This window comes from Triturus cristatus, chromosome 7, assembly GCF_964204655.1.
Source record: "Triturus cristatus chromosome 7, aTriCri1.1, whole genome shotgun sequence".
NCBI classification, from domain to species: domain Eukaryota; kingdom Metazoa; phylum Chordata; class Amphibia; order Caudata; family Salamandridae; genus Triturus; species Triturus cristatus.
Genome location: NC_140590.1, coordinates 1,216,016,869 through 1,216,035,870, shown reverse-complemented (window position 1 = coordinate 1,216,035,870; position 19,002 = coordinate 1,216,016,869). Strand labels below are relative to the sequence as shown.

General features: G+C 46.7%; 1 protein-coding gene across 2 annotated transcripts in view; it reads right to left on the bottom strand.

Moving 5' to 3' along the window:
• Positions 1–475: 475 nt before the first annotated feature.
• The window catches only part of LOC146811646 (uncharacterized), a 58,940-nt gene continuing 40,413 nt past the window's right edge, over positions 476–19,002 (bottom strand). For both annotated transcript variants that reach the window (XM_085618614.1, XM_085618615.1), the window contains exon 2: positions 476–5,207. In XM_085618614.1, coding sequence (XP_085474740.1) covers positions 3,504–5,183 — 1,680 coding nt within the window. In that variant the 5' untranslated portion in view covers positions 5,184–5,207 and the 3' untranslated portion in view covers positions 476–3,503. The remainder of the gene's footprint in view (positions 5,208–19,002) is intronic.

Genomic DNA, 19,002 nt, shown 5'->3' with positions numbered 1-19,002 from the left:
ATGTAGTGAATACTATGCCCATAGTGCAATGTTAAATAGCATAACAGACCTAAAATAGAGAGGTTACAGTATGCATTCAATAAAACCGGAGAATGTGCCCTTTAAACAGATAACTTGTGCCCTAGGCTTTTACCTGGGACAGTATATAATATAAACATCTAAGTGATTTTGAATGGCCATGAATCAGCCATAAAACCCAACATGACTTGTGGTGTACTCAGAGAACAGTGTTTTAAGATTATATATACATCAAACTGTGTTGCAAACTGAAATGGAAACAAAATGTCATCCATTCCCTGACAGCAGTTCAGGGTAATGTTAATAGTTTTTTTCCTGAGGTAATGAGATTGATCCAGTTATAGTGTCTTTGTCAGCTGGCGTCCAAGCTTGGGCAACGTGAAGCAGAGAAATATGAAGAACAAATAATCAACAGTCAATTTGTCTTTTTTTTTCCATTATAAAAGTGTATGTTTTATGTACAGGTAAACTCACACAATTTCAATACAATGGTCAGATTCCCAAACATTTTTGCAATATGGACTTTATTCAACTATTTAGAAAAACATTTATACTGTACAGAGCACCTAGTTTTCCAGCCATTATTGCACAAATACATGCACTACTTGGACATTCTAAATACAAAAGCCGTTTAGCACAAGTTTCAAATAAAACCATGTGAGACTGGCAGAGTGAGCAACATTAAAAAAAGACGGTGAGAAAGTGTCTGGAATAGTAGCTTCCATAGGCCTCGAGGGCTTTTCTGCCATGCCTCTTCTAGAGATGAAGGGCAAGCTAGAGAGGTTGTATATTTTGCAACGCTCTCCAAGTTTTCCCTCTATTAATAACATCAACATAGTATAGCATATGTGTCTGATCCATTATTCATATTTATTTTAAGTAAAGGTACATGGCTTTCCTGACTGAATGTGTTTAGTGGACCTAAAATATAGGACCCTTATTAAATCAACAGGTGAGCTGTACCTCCCAGCATCAGGTGGGGTTGCCAATGGGTTTCAAATACCCATGCATAAAGGTCTGCCTCCTACTGTTGATATTAAATACCAAATTAGTCTTTGGATGCCGTTGTGGAAGGGTAGCTTCGAGCTATCCCTGCAGGTATCACTGGTGTGTGAATAAAGAATCTAGAAGGCTGCACCTCACACCAGAGGGGTGACCTAAGGCATCTCCTCCTGTGGAGGGTGGGGAAGAACACCATGCAGTCCCCCTTTGCCCAGCATAAGGATTTTTCTCAGATTCCAGAAATGCCCTTGTATTTGATCTCCATCATATCTAGAATGGAAGATCACACTTTTTGGTAGCACCAGTAAATCGGAGTGAGCTTTTCCCTTGCTTTGGTCATTGTATTGGTTCCCAATACTTAACAGAGTTTGTATAAAGGCAATGTCTGATTCATCACACCATTTGTCTTGCGCATGCCATTTTTGACTAACAGGTTCACTCTTCACGTACAGTTACATGTGTAACGTTTAGTGTCCAGCAGATTTGGAGACAATGCTCGTTGTCAGTTCTGGAAACTACTCTCTGGAAAACCTGCCTCTCACCCTCTACATCCCAGACAACCTACTGATTTTCTATAAATAGCTCTAAGCATTGCTTGTTTCTACGTAGTAATTTACAATTCAGGAAAAGTCACTCCTTGATCAGTCTATTACCATTAACGCAAGAAACTACTAGAGAACATCACCTTCTTAGGTATGAAATATGCACAACACATTCACTTTTCATGATATGATTAAGGAACTTAGAAGCAATGTAGTATGCCTTGTTTAGAAAGACATAAGGTGGAGTGGGTAAGGCAGAGGTCATTAAAACGTATACTCTTGACTACTGCCAACCAGTGTAGGGAGAGCATATATATGGGGGGCAGTAATTTCAAATTTCTTTGACATATGATGATCCTAGCAGCTGCGGTTTGCAAAACAGGTAGCTCAGAAGATCAAGGTACACTGTACTGCAGTAGTGAAAACATGAGGTAATAGATACTGTCACCCTAGGGATGCTCTGCATGAGTCATCTATCAAAGACACCAATTCAGATTTATGCTGCACAGATGTCAAAATTCAGAATGATGAGAACTTAACATGTCTTTGGTTTAAAGAACGTTTTGCAGTTTTGAAATGTGCTTGCCATCAATTTGTATGTGAGGGGAAGCTGTAATATAGACCTTTAGTTGCTGACCTCAAGAGGATCTAGAACTAAAAAGATAACCAAATAAGGGGGTGATCTTTATCAGGAGAGACAGGGCTATGACTAGTAGATCTTGGGCTTCCCAAGGAAGGTGGGGACAAAGGCAGACAACTTAGGTTGGAGGTCAGAATTAGCTTCAAGGACTATCCCCAGCTGCCCCCAGTCATCACTGAGGCATCCACATGACTAAAAAAAAAAAGAAGTAAACAGCATGGATTAACATGCTTTTGACCATGATTTGCAAACCATATCAGTTGATAATGAGACCAGTGCATGTCATGAAATTTGTTAAGCCCTATCTTCCTCCACCACAGAAGCCCTCAACGCTGTAGAACAAAGTCTTCAATTAAGACTTTCCTGACGCTGTTCCTCCGAGTAGGAAAAGGGTACATTTTAAGTGTGCAACAAATACCTGTAGTCGTAATCAGTTTAATGTTAACAATGTGTTTAAAAACAGCGTTGTCTGAACTTAAAATCCAGTGCAAGTCTTGAAATTAGGGACTATAAACCAAGATAAGGTTGTCGAGTTCTAGGTGGCTTGTCCTAGTCAAATGTTTTTATAAAAAACAGATTCAACTTACAGATTGAACAATGTCTTATCCACATTACTTTGAATGTCACTCTGTCTTTGAAAGGCAACCAGTGGAGTGACTCAATGACTAGAGAAATACTGACCAGACAACCCAGATGAATAGGGGCTCGGCAATCGATGTTCACCTAACAATCCACATGATATAGGGTAGTGCCATTTTGTAGCTGCTTCAGGATCTGAAGAATCTATAGTGTGAGGCCAAATTCAAATATATGTGGTAATACCATAAGCAGTGCATTCCTAACCACTTACATTATTTACTTTTTTATACTGATTCTCTGGAATGAGCCTAGCTGTAAAATCCATATGCCTGAAGGCCACAAAGAAGTTAGCTCACCAACCTCAATTATTCCCATCTTTTTTGGGATCGTCTTTCCAGCATTTAAGACTCATTCACATCAACTGTAGCAAGCACAATGTCTTATGAACCTCTGGGTAGGAAAGACAGAACTTCAAGGAATGTCGTATGATGCCTGAGGAACTGCCCAAACCATGTTGTCAGTTGTGAGAAACTGTGATTCTTGCAATTCCAGTGAGAGTGGAAAAAGGCAACTTCCATAATGAGGAAAAATGCAGGACCAGTCCTAATAAGGACAATAGCAAATGAACGAAGCAGAACACAAAGGATGAGAGTTCGTATGACGGCAAAAGAAAACTAGCCTCCCCTTTTGCTTATCTGTTAGAAAACTTGTACCACGCACATTCATGCATCTGATTTTGTCTCAGCTGGAACAAAAGGCACTGCTGATGATGTTGGAAGTAATGAAGGGGTTAGGATAGTGGCCTTAGTAGATTGATCTGGGACTGGTGATTTAATAGTACCTTCTACTGTTGCTGCTGGAGGGTCTGGGTGAGGGGACTTGGCAGTGTCTTCCTTAACTACTAGTGAAGGAAATGTCGGAGGACCAGTTGTAAGTGACTTGAAGATGAATGTTGCAGCCTTAAGAACCACTGGACGAGAAATAAAAGTAGGAACTTCCAATATCCTTTCCTCTATATATGTGTCAAGATCATCATTTTCTCTTTTAATTTCACCATAGACATTATCAGATGCAAATAACTGACTCTTTCCCTTCTCCCAGTTACTAGCTCGTGCTCTTTCTTTTTTACTTAATCTTGCAATCTTTTCCTTAGTAGCTGGCAGAGACTTCCTGTGGTAACTTTTTTTCTTCTCTGGCTTGTCTCCAAGCCGGGCAGTACATCTCTGGTTACCATGGTGTGTTCGAAGTTGTGATTTCTGGCTAAACCTCTTTCCACAGCCAGTGCATGGAAAAGGCCTAGTGTGGACATTACTGTGCACTTGCAAAACTTTCTTTTTACTAAAGCTCTTGCCACAAATTTTGCAGGTATGTGGTTTTTTGTTTATCTTCAGCTCGGCCTCAGGATCATTTCTTCTGTGGATTCTCTGATGCCGTATAACAGTTGACCTTCGAGTATATTTCTTCCCACACTCCGGACAAGGAAAAGGTCTCAAGATTTGTTTTTTCTCTTCACTCTTAATGTTAGTGTTTCTATGGATTCTCTGATGACTTAAAAACTTTGCTTTCATAGTGAAGCTCTTATCACAGTGAGTGCAGGAAAATGATCTTGAGGTTTGCGAACTAAGGTTTTTCTGGGTGTTCGTTACTCTGTGGTTTCTCTCGTGACGTACTAAGTTTTGCTTTAAAGTAAAACTCTTATTGCATTTTGTGCAGGATAATGACCTTGATATTTGTGAATTCAGGTTTATTTGTGTATTAGTGTTTCTGTGGATTCTCTGGTGAAGTACAAAATGTTCCTTTATACTAAAACTCTTATCACACTTTGTGCAGGAAAATGGCAGAGAGATTTGTAAATTTAAGTTGTTCTGGGTGGTATTGTTTTTGTGTACTCGCTGGTGAAGTACTAAGTTTGCTTTCAGGGTAAACTTCTCATCACATTGCGTACAGGGAAATATTCTTTCTCTTTTGGAGCTTTCTGGATGGCTTTTGAGATGTCGCTTTAGATTGCCGTTTTGGCTAAAGCACTTTCCACACACAGAGCAAAGGAAGGGCTGTTCTCCAGTATGGACTCTCTGGTGAATTTTTAAATGGTTTTGATGACCAAATTCCTTCTCACATTCAGTGCAGAAAAAGGTGTGCTTTTGTGCATGGTCTTTCTGGTGCTTTTCAAGCCCTGACTTCACCATGAAGCCCTTTCCACACTCACTACAGGAAAATGGCATCTCCTTTTTATGAATCCTTAGGTGATTTACAAGCATGGCCTTGAAATTAAAGGTTTTTGCACACTTTGTGCAGGAAAATAATCTCTCTAGAGTGTCGTTTTTCTGGTTTAAGGTACCATTTCTCAATTGAGAAACCTTCTTTTCACCATCTATGCATAGACGAGCACCACTCTCCTTCATTTTTCCAAGTCTGTCGCCAGATCACTGCAAAGTAAAAAAAAAATTAAAAAAAACAATTATCTGGTGTTTTACTGCCAGAAAATAACAATTTGTAGTAGGAACTTATTATGCAAAGGCCTCTATTTTGAAATATGGGGAAAATCGGATGTGGCTCGTAATTGATGACATTGGTCATAAACAGGTTTGTGGGGTCAACGTCACGCCCCACCCAACAGATACATTTTACCAGCTAAAACCTTCTGATGTCTCCAGGTTGGACACTGGCCATAAGTGGGGAATTACTATGAGGATAAGAAGCGGCAATACAAATTGCTTAGGTAATTTCCTATTTTTAGGGCTGCTCATAGTGCAAATCGCTAGACGTGGGTATTCCTTTGTCTAAGAAATACCAACAACCACAATTTTGGTAATTTCAGGTGCAGGGATGCAGCATTCGTTTTCCGAATGAGGGCTACAGTAATTATAGATGTAGAAAAATAAGCTTTGCGTTGAACTAGTATAACACCATAAATGCAGCTATAGATAGAGTGACAGTCAAACAATGAGAAAATGGCAAGTTAGTAAGACTCATTAATTATTCCCATATCGACAACAGAAACATTTTGACAACTAAGCGCAAGGTAAGAATCACAACTCTCATAACAAGCATGTTAAGTATTACTATGAAAAACATAACACATTTGATGTGTAAGCTTTGGAAGTTCTGCTAAAGTGGACTACGAAAACAGCCCTGTAAAACCAAGCGGTGAGCGAGTTCAATGACAGGAAACATGAAGATGGACCAGTAACAAGCAATATTATGGGTACAGATCACTAACTGTCCAGCTGTAGGTTGCATCAGACACCTTAGACTAAGTAAGCATCAAGCAGTCCCTAAAAAGATTTGTGTAGAGGAATAAAAAAAAAAAAAAAAAAACTGTACAGCATGCACATTGCCGAATTTGTCAGTAATTTGAAGCCATACTGTTGCGCAATGGGCTCCGTTCCTCCATTTACATGAAGAAAACAATTTGCAGGGCAGACACAATTTGCTACAAGCCTGCTTGGCTGGATACTGCATTACATTTCTACATGTATACGCGTCCATGCTGACGATCCCTGCTTTTTCAATCAGTTATGGTTGAAATGTACAGTTGCCACACCACGTACAGTGATTTGGGGCAGGAATTTTAACTTTGTCCTAAGCAAGGCATATTAACTGTTTATGGGCAGAGTGGTGTACACACAATGTTGCCGTGACGGCTTTCATAGACATAATTGAAGCACATAACCTAGTGGAGATTTGGAGTCATAGGTTCCCCAACATGAAAGAAGGAACACGCATCCCCACTGCACACGATTCAGGAGTAAGGTTAGATTATTCGATAGACACACAGGATCCTAACACCAGGTGTTCTCATGGCACCTTTCCCTGTTGGAGCTTGTAGACAAAGCTGTGCGAGAGGAGATCAAGTCTGGAATACTGACCTACTTTCAAATAAATGATAACTCTGTGTCCTCATTGGGTGTACTGTGGTACTTCTTCAAGGAATATATGTGTGGTGTCTGCATTGCAAAGCAATATGGCATAAGAAGGTCCCTCTGAGACGGACTAGACAATCTAGAACAGGAACTCCAAGCATTGGAGCAGAACTCCGAGACAAGCCCTACTGCACAAACGCTGACGGAAATTAGGGCCAAGAAGTAAGCATCAGCACACAATGTATTGCCAGACAATATGGGGAAGCGGATAGGCCAAGTAGGGCTCTTGCACTACTGATGTTCCCTGCCTCAACTAAACTGCAACTAGACAATGATGATGGCCATAGGCTACACGATTCAGACTCAATCCTGACAGAATTTGTCAAATGTTACTCTCCATTGTATACAACCTGCATACAGAAGACAACTACACAGCACACCTAGACTGTATAGCAAAGCCATGAATTGCGGGACCACAGTAACAGTTCTTAGGGGACCCTATTACAACAGATGACATTGCAGCAGCAGTCTTTGAATTTCCCACTGCTAAGACCCTGAGGAACAATGGGTTCCCTGGGGAATATTTAAAAGCCTATGCCCCACTACTGATCCCCCACCTACAAAAGGTCTTTAAGGAGGCGACACAATAAGGCTCTTTCCGCAATGCTTTCAAGAGACAATCATTATACTTTTAAAACCTAGCAAACTGTTACGTCTCCCGAATCGTACAGGCCAATTTTGTTCATTAACACTAATGCTAAAATATTCGCCAGGATCATTGCATATAGACTCCTCCCGGCCCTAGTTCTCCCTGATTAGGCAGGATTTGTACCCAGGAGATCATCGGCGCACAAACTGAGAACATTATTGGCATGATATACCAGCTGGAACCAGAACAGAAGGCGGCAGCAGGCCTCATTGATGCCACCAAAGATTGCGACTCATTGGAATGGGATTATTTGTTTGCGGTATTAGCCCGTAATGGATTCGTTCCCAGATTTCTTATTTTGATATACACTGGCCCCAGAGCCAAAATGCATCTCTTTGGACTGATCTCTGACCCGTTCACCACGTGCCACTTGTCAGTGTTGCCCGTTGTCCCCTATATTATCTGCCTTGGTTTCTGAGCCTCTGGTATTCGTCAACTACATGGCCATCACGACCTGACTTTTTCCCCCCCGTAACATAACTGTGTCACTCTACCTGGATGATATAACAATATCTGTGTGGCCTGGCCAAAAATCTAGGACCAGTTAACTGAGCGTTTACACTCTTTAAAGAAGTGATACTCAAAGTACGGACCGTGGCCCGTTTGCGGCCCTTCTGACTTTCACATGCGGCCCCCTTGGTGAACAGCAGAACTGGGTTGCTGCTTACTTAAAAGAGCATTAACTTTCAGAAAGATGGTAAATAAGCAGGCAAACATTTATTTACAAGACAACAGAAGTTAAAAAAAAGTATTCTGCATCACAACTTTCGGAACATTCATTTTTAAGACATCTTGAAACAAATGTGTTTAAAAATGACAATATGTCTTCAAAATTCAAAAAGTCTTCTTATTAACATGCAGAATAATTGCACCTTAGTATATAAGATTGTATCAGTGCATTTAAAAGTATTTTTTAATAGTGATAGTTTTTAAAAATGAACATAGAAACATTCATGCCTCCTCCCACCCTGACAACAATTCCAATAGTGAACTAAGAGGCATGTCAGTTGTCCTGTCGAACCCTCTGGGTGGCTAGGGTTCTTACTATACATGGATAAAATTATAGTTTATTAAATCGAAAACATTAGAATGCTTTGTACAGTGCATATTCTGAACACAGATATTTCAAGGTGTTCCTACATGTGAAATGAAGAAAAACGAGGGAAATTAAATAAAACAATTGCCTAGGATCACACAATTTGGTCAAATGGGCAAACAGGGATTGATCGTAGGTTTTTTGATTTCACATTGTGCACTTTTATTTCATTCCAAGTAGAGAACACTGGTAAAGGAATAGCGATTCAGATACTTCTTAGCACAGTATTGTCAAATCTAAGACTCTTCTAGAGACTAGGGGATTAATTTAGAGGACAGTATGGACTGAAACCCTCAAAATTACTCCATGACTCACTGATCACACTATGTCCATACTTCGCTTTCCCAATGCCCACCTTACCCCCAGCCCGCACAGCCCCAATCCCATCCTGCTGAACTTAATGCAGCCCTCGGGCGGACCACAGACCATATTTTGAGACACCTGGGAAAATGTTTGTGAGTACCCATGCTTTAAAGCATACTTCGGCATAACAATGAACTCAAATACATCCTTTAATGCCAGCCACACAATTTCAGCCACATGCATTTTCCCTGAGTGGAGTCAACCTCCGTCAAGTATATGAATCAGTCGAGAACAGTCATCACAAAAAATCGTGGGACTACCATTGTCAAAACCGAAGACCAAGTGTGCGAATGGTGCAGACTTCCTATTACATGGCAGGGTTGCCCTTATGAAAATGACTACTTTGCCCAAACTATTATATCTTTTTTATCACATAGCAATCCCTATGCCCCAGCACTTTTTCAGAACACCTAAATCCCTAATGGTTACCCTGGATTGGGTGCGGAAACGTTGAAATTGCCATATGGATAAGGGGTACTAACTGCACCAGACTTTGAACAGTACTACTACAGCACTCTGTCTCACTTTGCATACTGCTAGTTGCATCCCCCATACATGAATCATCTTGCCACTGAACATGAACTAGTTCATCTCGCCCCCCACCCCCCGCGATAGGTGATCCCTCCCACACTACCGGTTGGAAATCAACACTCCAGTATGCACACAACTAACTTGGGAGGGACTTCCTAAAAGATGAGGGAGCCCGATACTTTACTCAAGGTATAAACCTCTCAAGCACCTCCCACAATTAAAATGTCCTGCCATGACTGTTCGCTTGGGGTGTCAAAATTGTAGGACACCATTCCCCATATAACCATTTTCTAGAGACCACAACGGTCATGAATAGGGGGGATACCACAGCACTAGACTCACTAATTTTCCTTCAACCGAGAGCCTTATGCAAAGCTCATTACCCTCCCTTCCCTCAAAGCCTGACCATATGCACCACACTAAACCTATTTGTTACTGCCCAATCCAACAAACGGCTCATGATAAAACTCTACCTAGAATTGCAGAGTGTTCCCCTCAACCATACCCAAAGCAAGGCACAGTGGGAGGAGCTTTTGGGAGGCACAGTGGCCGCTAAGGAATGGGCATAGTGTTGCACTCAGATGGGTGAAATATGCTCTAATGGTCGTGTCTGGCTTATACATCTGAAATTTCTACACTGCGCTCCAGTCAAACTTCATAAATGGGGACTACACACCGACTCCAGATACACCTGGTGCTGTGCCCTGGACATAGACTTTCTCCATGGTGCATGGCCCAAGAATAGCCCGCTACTGACATAGGATGTCCCAACTCATCTCCGACATGATTGGCCAGACGTTGGAGCTCTATAGGTTTGCTCCTCACCAAGAGCGGAGTTGCCTGCATAAGGGGTGGTAATTTAGCCCCAGTACTTGGAGTATGGCTGCGAGACACATTGTTCTATAATGAGAATACTAATGGGTGCTTCTCTGGGTATATGGCGCTTAAGGACTAGCCGCGCTTTGTATATTAGGATTATGTATTTATCCCCATGTGGTGCTAAAAGAGGAGTTATTCCCTCTACTTCCGAAAAACCAGATCGACAAGACCGGACAATAGGCTTGCACAAACTCTACACAATAATTCAGTAAATTCAAAAACTAAATTGGCAGTACAGTGGTAAAAATTAAATAAATTCTTTTTGCAGCGATTCACGTATTTCTTTTTTTAAAAAATTGTTTGAGTTTTATATAGCACGAATTTGACCCGAAGGTATCAGGTATCAAAGCGCTTTACATGAGCACCAGTTTTGTTACAGATGGTCACATTCCTTTCTGTTAGGCACGGGAAGATTAAGTGATTTGCCCATAATCACAGGATGTTGAGCATCGATATCGAGACTCGAACCCTGTTCCCCAGCTTCGAAGTTGACCGTTCTAGCCGTAAGACTACATCCTCTCTCCTTAATTTTCAGGCCATTGGTCTCTTCTCTTGTTTTTACAGTCAGCCAATACATGTTTCGTCAGCGAGGGAATACCTCATGACTTCTTCAGGGCTACAAGACAATAATAATTTTTTTCCCCAATCACGATATGCATATTCAATTAATACTTTTTTCAAATTGTTTATGTCCAGTTTGTAGTGAACCCATAAATCATTGTAAACAATTAAAAAGACCATAAGGTAACACCTGTAAATATTTGTGGACACCCATGCAAAACAACTCATAATTGTTCTAGTGCATGTGCTGGTGGCTGATGTAGGACATATGGGAATAATTATTGCTAATTCGTTGAGACAAAAAAGGACTCAAAAAGAAAATGCATGCCGATTAATGAGAAAATAAGAAGCGTGGCACCCAGAACACAACCTTGTGACCCAGTTCATGCATCACCAGTAAAACAATCTAACCAAATAAAACCCCATGCTGGCAGAGATACTTAACAGTGACAGTGAGGTCGGTGGATGGGAGGGCACACGAGGCCAGAATAGTGCAGGCAATTCCTCTTTTTTACAAGAGATACAGAGAATCGAAAGGGCAATCTGGAACAAACAATACGATGGGAAACTATAAGAAAACCAGGAAGGGGAAAAGAAAAGGGGAAATCAGGAAGAGAGAAAGGGCAGGAGAACAATATCCTGGAACAGGAAAATCTAGAGTAGGATCAAAATGAGGCATTATCAGTGATTAATCTCTCACAATTTACTTTGAGCCAAGAAATTATTTCACTCTTATAAAAAGGTATGTGTTTTGCCCCACAAGTAGAGGGGACGTGTCTAAACACAAAATTGATCTGCATAAATATATCAGACATCTGAAAATTAAGATGTTTTCAAGATGAATCTAGATGCTAATAAAAGATTTACCACAACGCATTCAGATGGTGTGTCTAGTACATTATCTATCCAATGTATTGAATTATTGTGTTCTATAATGAGCACCTTAACACATACTATACCACTATCCAACTGGCCAATAGTCCTTCGACTTATGGGACCCGCTACGGTCATACCTGATCACACATGACCTGTCCTACTCTCCCACTTTTCAGCCGCATGCGTCTGCATCTCAAGGGAATAGCCATTCAGATCACTTAAATGAGGTGGGACACCCCGCAACTCAAATACATACCTACAAACGGAATAGCCGGAATCAAATTCTCTTGCCTTATGGCATCAGCCCATCTACCTAATGAAACCACAAATGGACAAAGCTCAGATCCTGCAATGCATCGGTGTAAAGTGTTACGCGCACTTCAGGACTGATACAACAAGTCTGTTGTTCACTTTCCTACAGTACACTACTGCTCGAACAACTGTATTCCTCATTTAAGATGCTTCACTGATGTGTTGTGCATTGTACTGTAGTTAATGATGTTGATTGTTCTGTACTTTATCTAACAAGCATTTGCAATGCAATAGGTCTCGCATTTGTGAGAGTTAGAGCTATTGGTGTTGTAAATGACAATGTTTTTACCCATGTGTTTTGGAGTGGAGTGGATGTATGTAGTGTGGAGTGGAATTATGTGGGTTGAATTGGTTTTGTTAGTTGTGGAATTGTGTGGAGTGGATTTGTGTAGTGGAATTATGTGGTATGGTGTGCAGTGGAATTATGTGCAGTGGGACTGCGTGGCATTTAGTGTAATTACATGGAATGGTATTTTGTGTTGTGGAGTGGTATGCAGTGGAGTTTAATTATGTGTTGTATTGTTGAATTTTGTGGCATGATGTGGAATTCTGTGGTAATGATTGGATGTATGTGGTGCGTTGAGTTTAATGATAATTGGTGTTGAATTATGTGGTGTGGAATGGAAATGTGTGGAGTTGAATTGTGTGGCATGAAAGTGTGTGGCGTTGAGTGGAATTATGCTGATTAGAATTATGTGGCATGGTGTGGCTAGCGCGCAACCAAGATGGCCGCGTAGGTGCGAGGCTCCCGAGGACCTCCGCGACCTCCTGAATTAATCCTGGCGATATCCTGTCCTTGTTGAGGGGACTGTGTCGGGGAACCCGAGCTGAGGCGCCACCCGTTTTTTGGGCTCGAATCGGACCCCGAACACCGGTGGGAGCATTGATTGAAGGTTGCGGCCTTCTCCTCGCCGGCCCCCCGGATTGGAGTAGTGGGGCGATCCGGGGACAAAGTGAATAACAGCGGCGAGCGGGGCTGGGCGACTCGCGTACCCCCGCACTTTCACTTTCGCTTTTGCGCCCTCCTTGCTCTCAAGCGGGGTCGGGCTGCGGAGCGGGGTGCAGTGGTGTGGCCTTGTCCAGGTGCCCGACCGACCCGCCGGCGGTGGGTTGACCCGCGGCTCGGTGGTCGCCCCCGCCCCCCCCCTGACACCCGTGATTTGGTGTGGCGGCCCGTTTGGAGATCTTGGCACGACGGTGGAAGGGCCAGCATGTCCACCAAACAAGATGGCGACCGGGCGAAGGTGAAGACGACCCGCCGTGGCACGGCGCACCAGGCCAATAGTATGGACCGCTACACGCTCCAGAAGAGTTCTCCGGAGACATCGCGGTCATCCCCGGTGGGCCCGACGGAGGCATCTGCCCATCCGGTGGATCTGACCCTCCGGGACGTCATGGGCGCCATCGCAGAGATGAAGGCCTCAGTGGACCAGCGTTTCGACACCTTGGCGCAAAAAATTGACTCGGTCCTGGTGGATGTGGGCCTTGTGAGGGCAGACTTATCAAAAACAAACGACCGAGTCGACTCCCTGGCCCACACCACAACGAGCCTCACGACGGACGTGGTGGCCCTCCAGAAGGAGGTGCGCCGGCTTGGCCAGGCGAGCGCCCTGATGGACCGGCGACTGGAGGATTCCGAGGGTCGCGCCCGGAGGAATAATGTCCGTATTATTGGTGTGCCGGAGGGACGAGAGGCGGAGGCGGCGGATCTCTTCGTGGAAGAATTGATCCTGACCCATCTCCAGCCCCGGGGGCTGAGTAAGCTTTTTGCGGTGGAGCGTGCCCACCGGGTCCCCGGGGGCCGCCCTAAGACCGGTGCCCCGCCGCGGCCTCTTATTGCCCGGATTTTTAATTTCCGGGACCGAGATGCCATCCTCCAGGCAACAGGGACCGGTCAAGTTGGACAACATGGATGTACACTTCTACCCAGACTTTACTCCGGCGGTCCAGAAGCAGCGACAGAGCTTTCTTGGTATTAAACGTCGCCTACGGGACCTCAACCTCAAGTACTCTATGCTCTTTCCGGCCAAGCTGAGGGTGGAGGTGGATGGTCGTACGCACTTCTTCGACCGGCCCGAGGCGGCTGGGGACTGGTTGGACACTTTGCCTGGAGATCGGGGCCGGGGGGGCGGGGGGGGGCGCGGCTGGCGAGGAGGGCCCGCCGGATCAGAATTGAGGGGTGACTGTATAGGCCTTGCTCTGGATGTTGTTCCTTTACCATATATTGCTTGCGTATGTTCCCCTCCCATGGAGGTCGTGTGGGGTCTGCTGGGGGCTTCCCTCCTCCTCTGGGGGACTAGTTAGTACTTAGCTATGGGGCGACAGGCACACTGCACTTTGGGGGGGCTGTCTGGGCTCATGCAGGGGTGCAGGGAGGGGGGAGTTCTGTTGGGACCGGGGGGTGGGGGGGGTGTGTTGGTTGTTAGCTCCGCAAGGCAAACCCGCAACTGTTTTGTTGTCTTTAAGATGCTCGGTGGGGGACGACCGATTGTTTCGACGTATGATGGGGGGTAGGGATTTGACTGTGTTGTCATGGAATGTTAACGGCCTGGGGGATAGGATTAAGCGTGGTGTGGTCCTGCAGTATTTAAAACGTATTTCACCAGATGTTGTCTTTCTGCAGGAGACGCACCTTATAGGTAACACTTTTCATGCACTGAATCGGCGGGGATATCGTTTGGCGGCCCACTCCGGCTTCACTTCGGGCTCGCGGGGGGTGGGTATTATGGTCAAGAACTCACTCCCGTTGGAGATTGACGAGGTGCGTCATGATGAGAGGGGACGCTACACTGTTCTGGTGGGACGAATGGAGGGTAGAGTGTTTATTTTTATATCAGTGTACGTCCCGCCTGGGTTACAAGCCACTACATTTGCGGACCTGGGGCGCCTCCTCCTGGACCTTCCGAGTGGCCTGTTGGTGGTTGGAGGGGACTTTAATGCGGTTGCCTCTGGGTCTATGGATCGCCATCCCCCTAGGGACCTCCCCCGAGCACAGGCGTGGCTGCCCGGCCTTTTAGACACGCTGGGCCTGGTGGATTGTTGGCGCTTAAAGCATCCCGTATTGCAACAGTACACCTTCCACTCGGGGGCCCATGGTAGCCTCTCGCGGCTTGATTACATCCTTGTCCCGGCGGCCCATGCAGGGAGGGTGGGGGAGGTGCGCCATTTGGCACGGGGTATCTCAGACCACTCCCCATTGTTGTTGCATTTCGATGTCTTCCCGAGGGGGGATGGCAGGGTGGCCCCGATCAATGCATGGTATTTGCGCGACCCCACCATTCGAGCCGACTTGATCAAATCCTTACAGCGCTATTTCGATGAGAATGTGGGGTCGGTCCCGTCTGCCATCTCCCTGTGGGAGGCTTTCAAGGTGGTTCTTAGAGGGGAGGCCCTCTCCTTTATTTCCAATGCCCGGCGGCGCGAGCGGGAGGAGGTGACCCGGGTTGAGGCCGAGATTGCAGAACTGGAGGGTGACCTGGGGAGCGGGGTAACAGACGCCAAGTTGCATGTTTTGCATTTGAAGCAGGCGGCCTACCGGGCCCTCGTCACGGAGGCGGCCAGGGGCCTCAGTAGAGAGCAGCAGGGGCGATTGTATGATGTGGGTGACAAGGCTGGCAAATTGATTGCGTGGTTGGATAAGAGGGAGAGAGCGAGCCGCGTGGTGCCTTTGATTGAGAGTGTGGATGGTGCGTGTGTCACTGAGCCGGAAGCCATTGTCTCCTGCTTTGCGGATTATTTCCGCGAAGTCTACTCCCCTGTTTCTCCCTGCTCGGAGGAAGATTCCCATGCCTTGCTTCGGGACATCGCACTGCCCTCCCTTACGGTGGAGGACAGGGATTCGCTGGACGCCCCTCCCACCTCGGACGAAATTGCCTCGGCTATTCGCTCGGTTGCATCCGGCAAGGCCATGGGCCCCAATGGTATTCCCATTGAGCTATACAAGCTACGCCCGGATGTGTTGGCGCCCCACCTGCGCGCGATGTTCCTTGCGGCCCACTCGCGGGGCTCCCTCCCGCCGGACCAGCGTCTGGCCACGATTGTGGTGATCCACAAGGAGGGGAAGCCCCGTGAACGGGTCACATCCTATAGGCCGATTTCGCTCTTGAACGCGGAGCCCAAAATCCTCGCCAAGGTGTTGGCCAACCGGTTGGTTGGCGTGGTGGGCGATTTGGTCCACCAAGACCAATCGGGCTTTATACCACACCGCAACACGGCGCTTAATCTGCGGCGCTTACACGGAGTGCTCGCGCGTGTCCCATTTGTGCGGGAGCCGGCCATCTTGGCGTCCTTGGACGCCACCATGGCGTTTGATACGCTTGAATGGCCATATATCTGGGCGATGCTGGCTAAGTTTGGGTTTGGCCCGGGTTTCATCAGCTGGGTCAAATTGCTATATTCGGGCCCGCTGGCGCAGGTGGTGGTGAATGGGCGAGTATCGGCCCCATTCGCGCTGGGGCGGGGCACGCGACAGGGTTGCCCCCTGTCGCCTCTCCTGTTCGCCCTGGCCCTGGAGCCCCTGGCGGAGTGGCTGCGGTGGCACCCTTCTATCCGTGGTCTCCGCTGGACCCCCGAGCATGAGGACCGTGTGTCCCTCTATGCTGACGATATCCTTTTGTATCTCGCCTCCCCGCGCAAGTCACTGATCGTCCTGGTTGATGTTTTGCGCTCCTTCGGTCGCAACTCAGGCCTGGTCATCAACTGGGCGAAATCCTGTGTCTATGTGCTATCCGGGGAGGCTCCGGTCCTACCACGGGACTGTCCGATCCAGATTGCCTCCCAGGGTTTCCGGTACCTGGGTATATATATCACTCTTGACCCGGAGGCCCGCTATGAGCGGAATTTGCTGCCCCCCCTCCAGCGTTTGAAGGAGGACGTGGTGCGCTGGCGGCGTCTGCCGCTCTCGCCGCTCGGCCGAACGGCCTTGTTTAAAATGATGTCCCTGCCGCGCTTCCTCTACGCCCTCCAGAATACCATGGACTTGGTCCCGGCACGCTACTTTCGTGAGGTGGAGGGCCTCCAGCGGCGCCTGTTCTGGGACGGGAGGCCGCGTATTGCTCTGGCTAAATTGACGCTCCCGTGGTACGATGGAGGGGTCGCCCTCCCGGACATTAAACGGTATTACTGGGCCTCCCAACTAGCTGCAATTAATCATGGCCTTTACGGGCCCGCCTTGAACCCGGCATTTGAGATGGACAAAATGCTCCTGCCCGGTGGCGATTACAATCGAGCGCTCTACTCTGGCGCGCCCGACTCCCGTCTGACGGGACCGACGCGTGTCATGGTGCGTGTCTGGCACGCGGCCAATGCAGCTATGGGGTGGAAGGACAGTTTGACCCGGGCGTCTCCGCTGTATGCATCCGAGAGGTTGGGCTCCCTGTGGACGTCGAAGGGCTTCGAGAAGTGGGACACGATCGGAATCAGCACGGTGGGAGATCTCTGGACGAGGGGGGGATTCAAAACTTTTGAGACACTGCAGGCGGAGTTTCAGCTGCAGGGCAGTGAGTACTTTCGGTACCTACAGGTCCGCCATGCGCTGGGCTCCGTCTTCCCGGATGTCGCATCCATTCCGGAGTCTTCCCCCCTGGAGGACAGAGTGCTGGATGGCCATGTCCCGGACAGCACGATCTCCCTCATATACAAAAAACTGATTAACGATAGATCGTGCCTGCTGACTAGTCTTCGCGAGGCTTGGGTTGCCGACGGGCTGGAGCTGGACGACGAGGATTGGATTTCCGCGGTGGCCTCTCCGAAAGAGGTGGCCATCCCGGCTCGCCTTCGTTTCGTCCAGCTCAAGATCCTTCACCGGGTTTATGTGACGGGGCCAAGGCTTCTACGTATGGGTTTTGCTGGTGACGGAATGTGTAAGCGTGGCTGTGGTGCGTTGGCGACTTTCATGCATATACTGTGGGAGTGCCCGAGGGTGGAGCGATTCTGGCGTGGTGTGCATGAGGTCCTGCGTGTGGTTACGCGTGTCGCGCTGCTGCCTGAAGCGAGGAGATGCTTGCTGAATGTATGGGAACCAAATGACTATTCGGTCCCGCAGACGCGGTGGGTGACTCTGGGATACATGATAGCTAAGCGTGATATTGCTCAATTGTGGGGATCCCAGAGGCCCCCTGCGGTGTCGGCCTGGAAGGAGCATATGGATTGGTGTATGTTTCGCGAAAAGGTGGTGTATGTGGCGAGGGGTAAGCCTGGGGCGTGGATGAGACTCTGGGGCCCCTGGAACGCCTACCGCGGGGGTATTTGTGAGCCGCCCCTACTACCGGCTGCCTCGCCTGCTCCGTCTCCCTAGATGGCCCCCCTCCCTCGGCCGCGGGCGCGCGGTCCCCCAGTCCCGGATCTATTCCCATTCCCCTCTTCAGTGTTTTGCTGCTGGTTTGGATCCCCCACTTATGGAGCACGTGTTGTCATTTTGGATCATGGGTTGCCTTGCGGGTGTGGTTTTTTGATGTTGTTTTGCTTTAAGAAAATGGAACCGTACTGTGGGCATGGAGCTGTGAGGCCTGCACCATTGATTACTCCTGTTTTCCTACTGTGCACCGCTGAGAGACTTTCTACTGTATGGATGTAATATGCTTTTGATGCTCTAGCGGCCGGCCGTGTGGTTGTAGGCCCATACCTGTAACTTTTATAAACTGCAATAAACGGTTTCAAAAAAAAAAAAAAAAAAAAAAAAAAGAATTATGTGGCATGTCTGGAGTATCTATGTGGATTGTTGCTATACAACAGTGGTTTTGTGTGTGGTGTATTTATGCGGTATTGAGTAGAGTGTAAATATGTGGAGTTGAATCATGTTGCGTGTAGTGGTATGGTGTTGTGTTATTTATTTCATGCTAAAACCTCATGTTAGGTTAGGTGATGTCACGCTATGTTATTATAGCCAGTTATTTTTGGTTCAGAAAAACGAAATCATTGTATTTACCTCTGCGTTTTCTTTAAATTCATCGCCTACCACCAGATAATAAGCACCTTCAGCCACTGACTTTGGCAGGAATTTAAAGGATAAACTTGGTGGGAGGGGCTAAAAC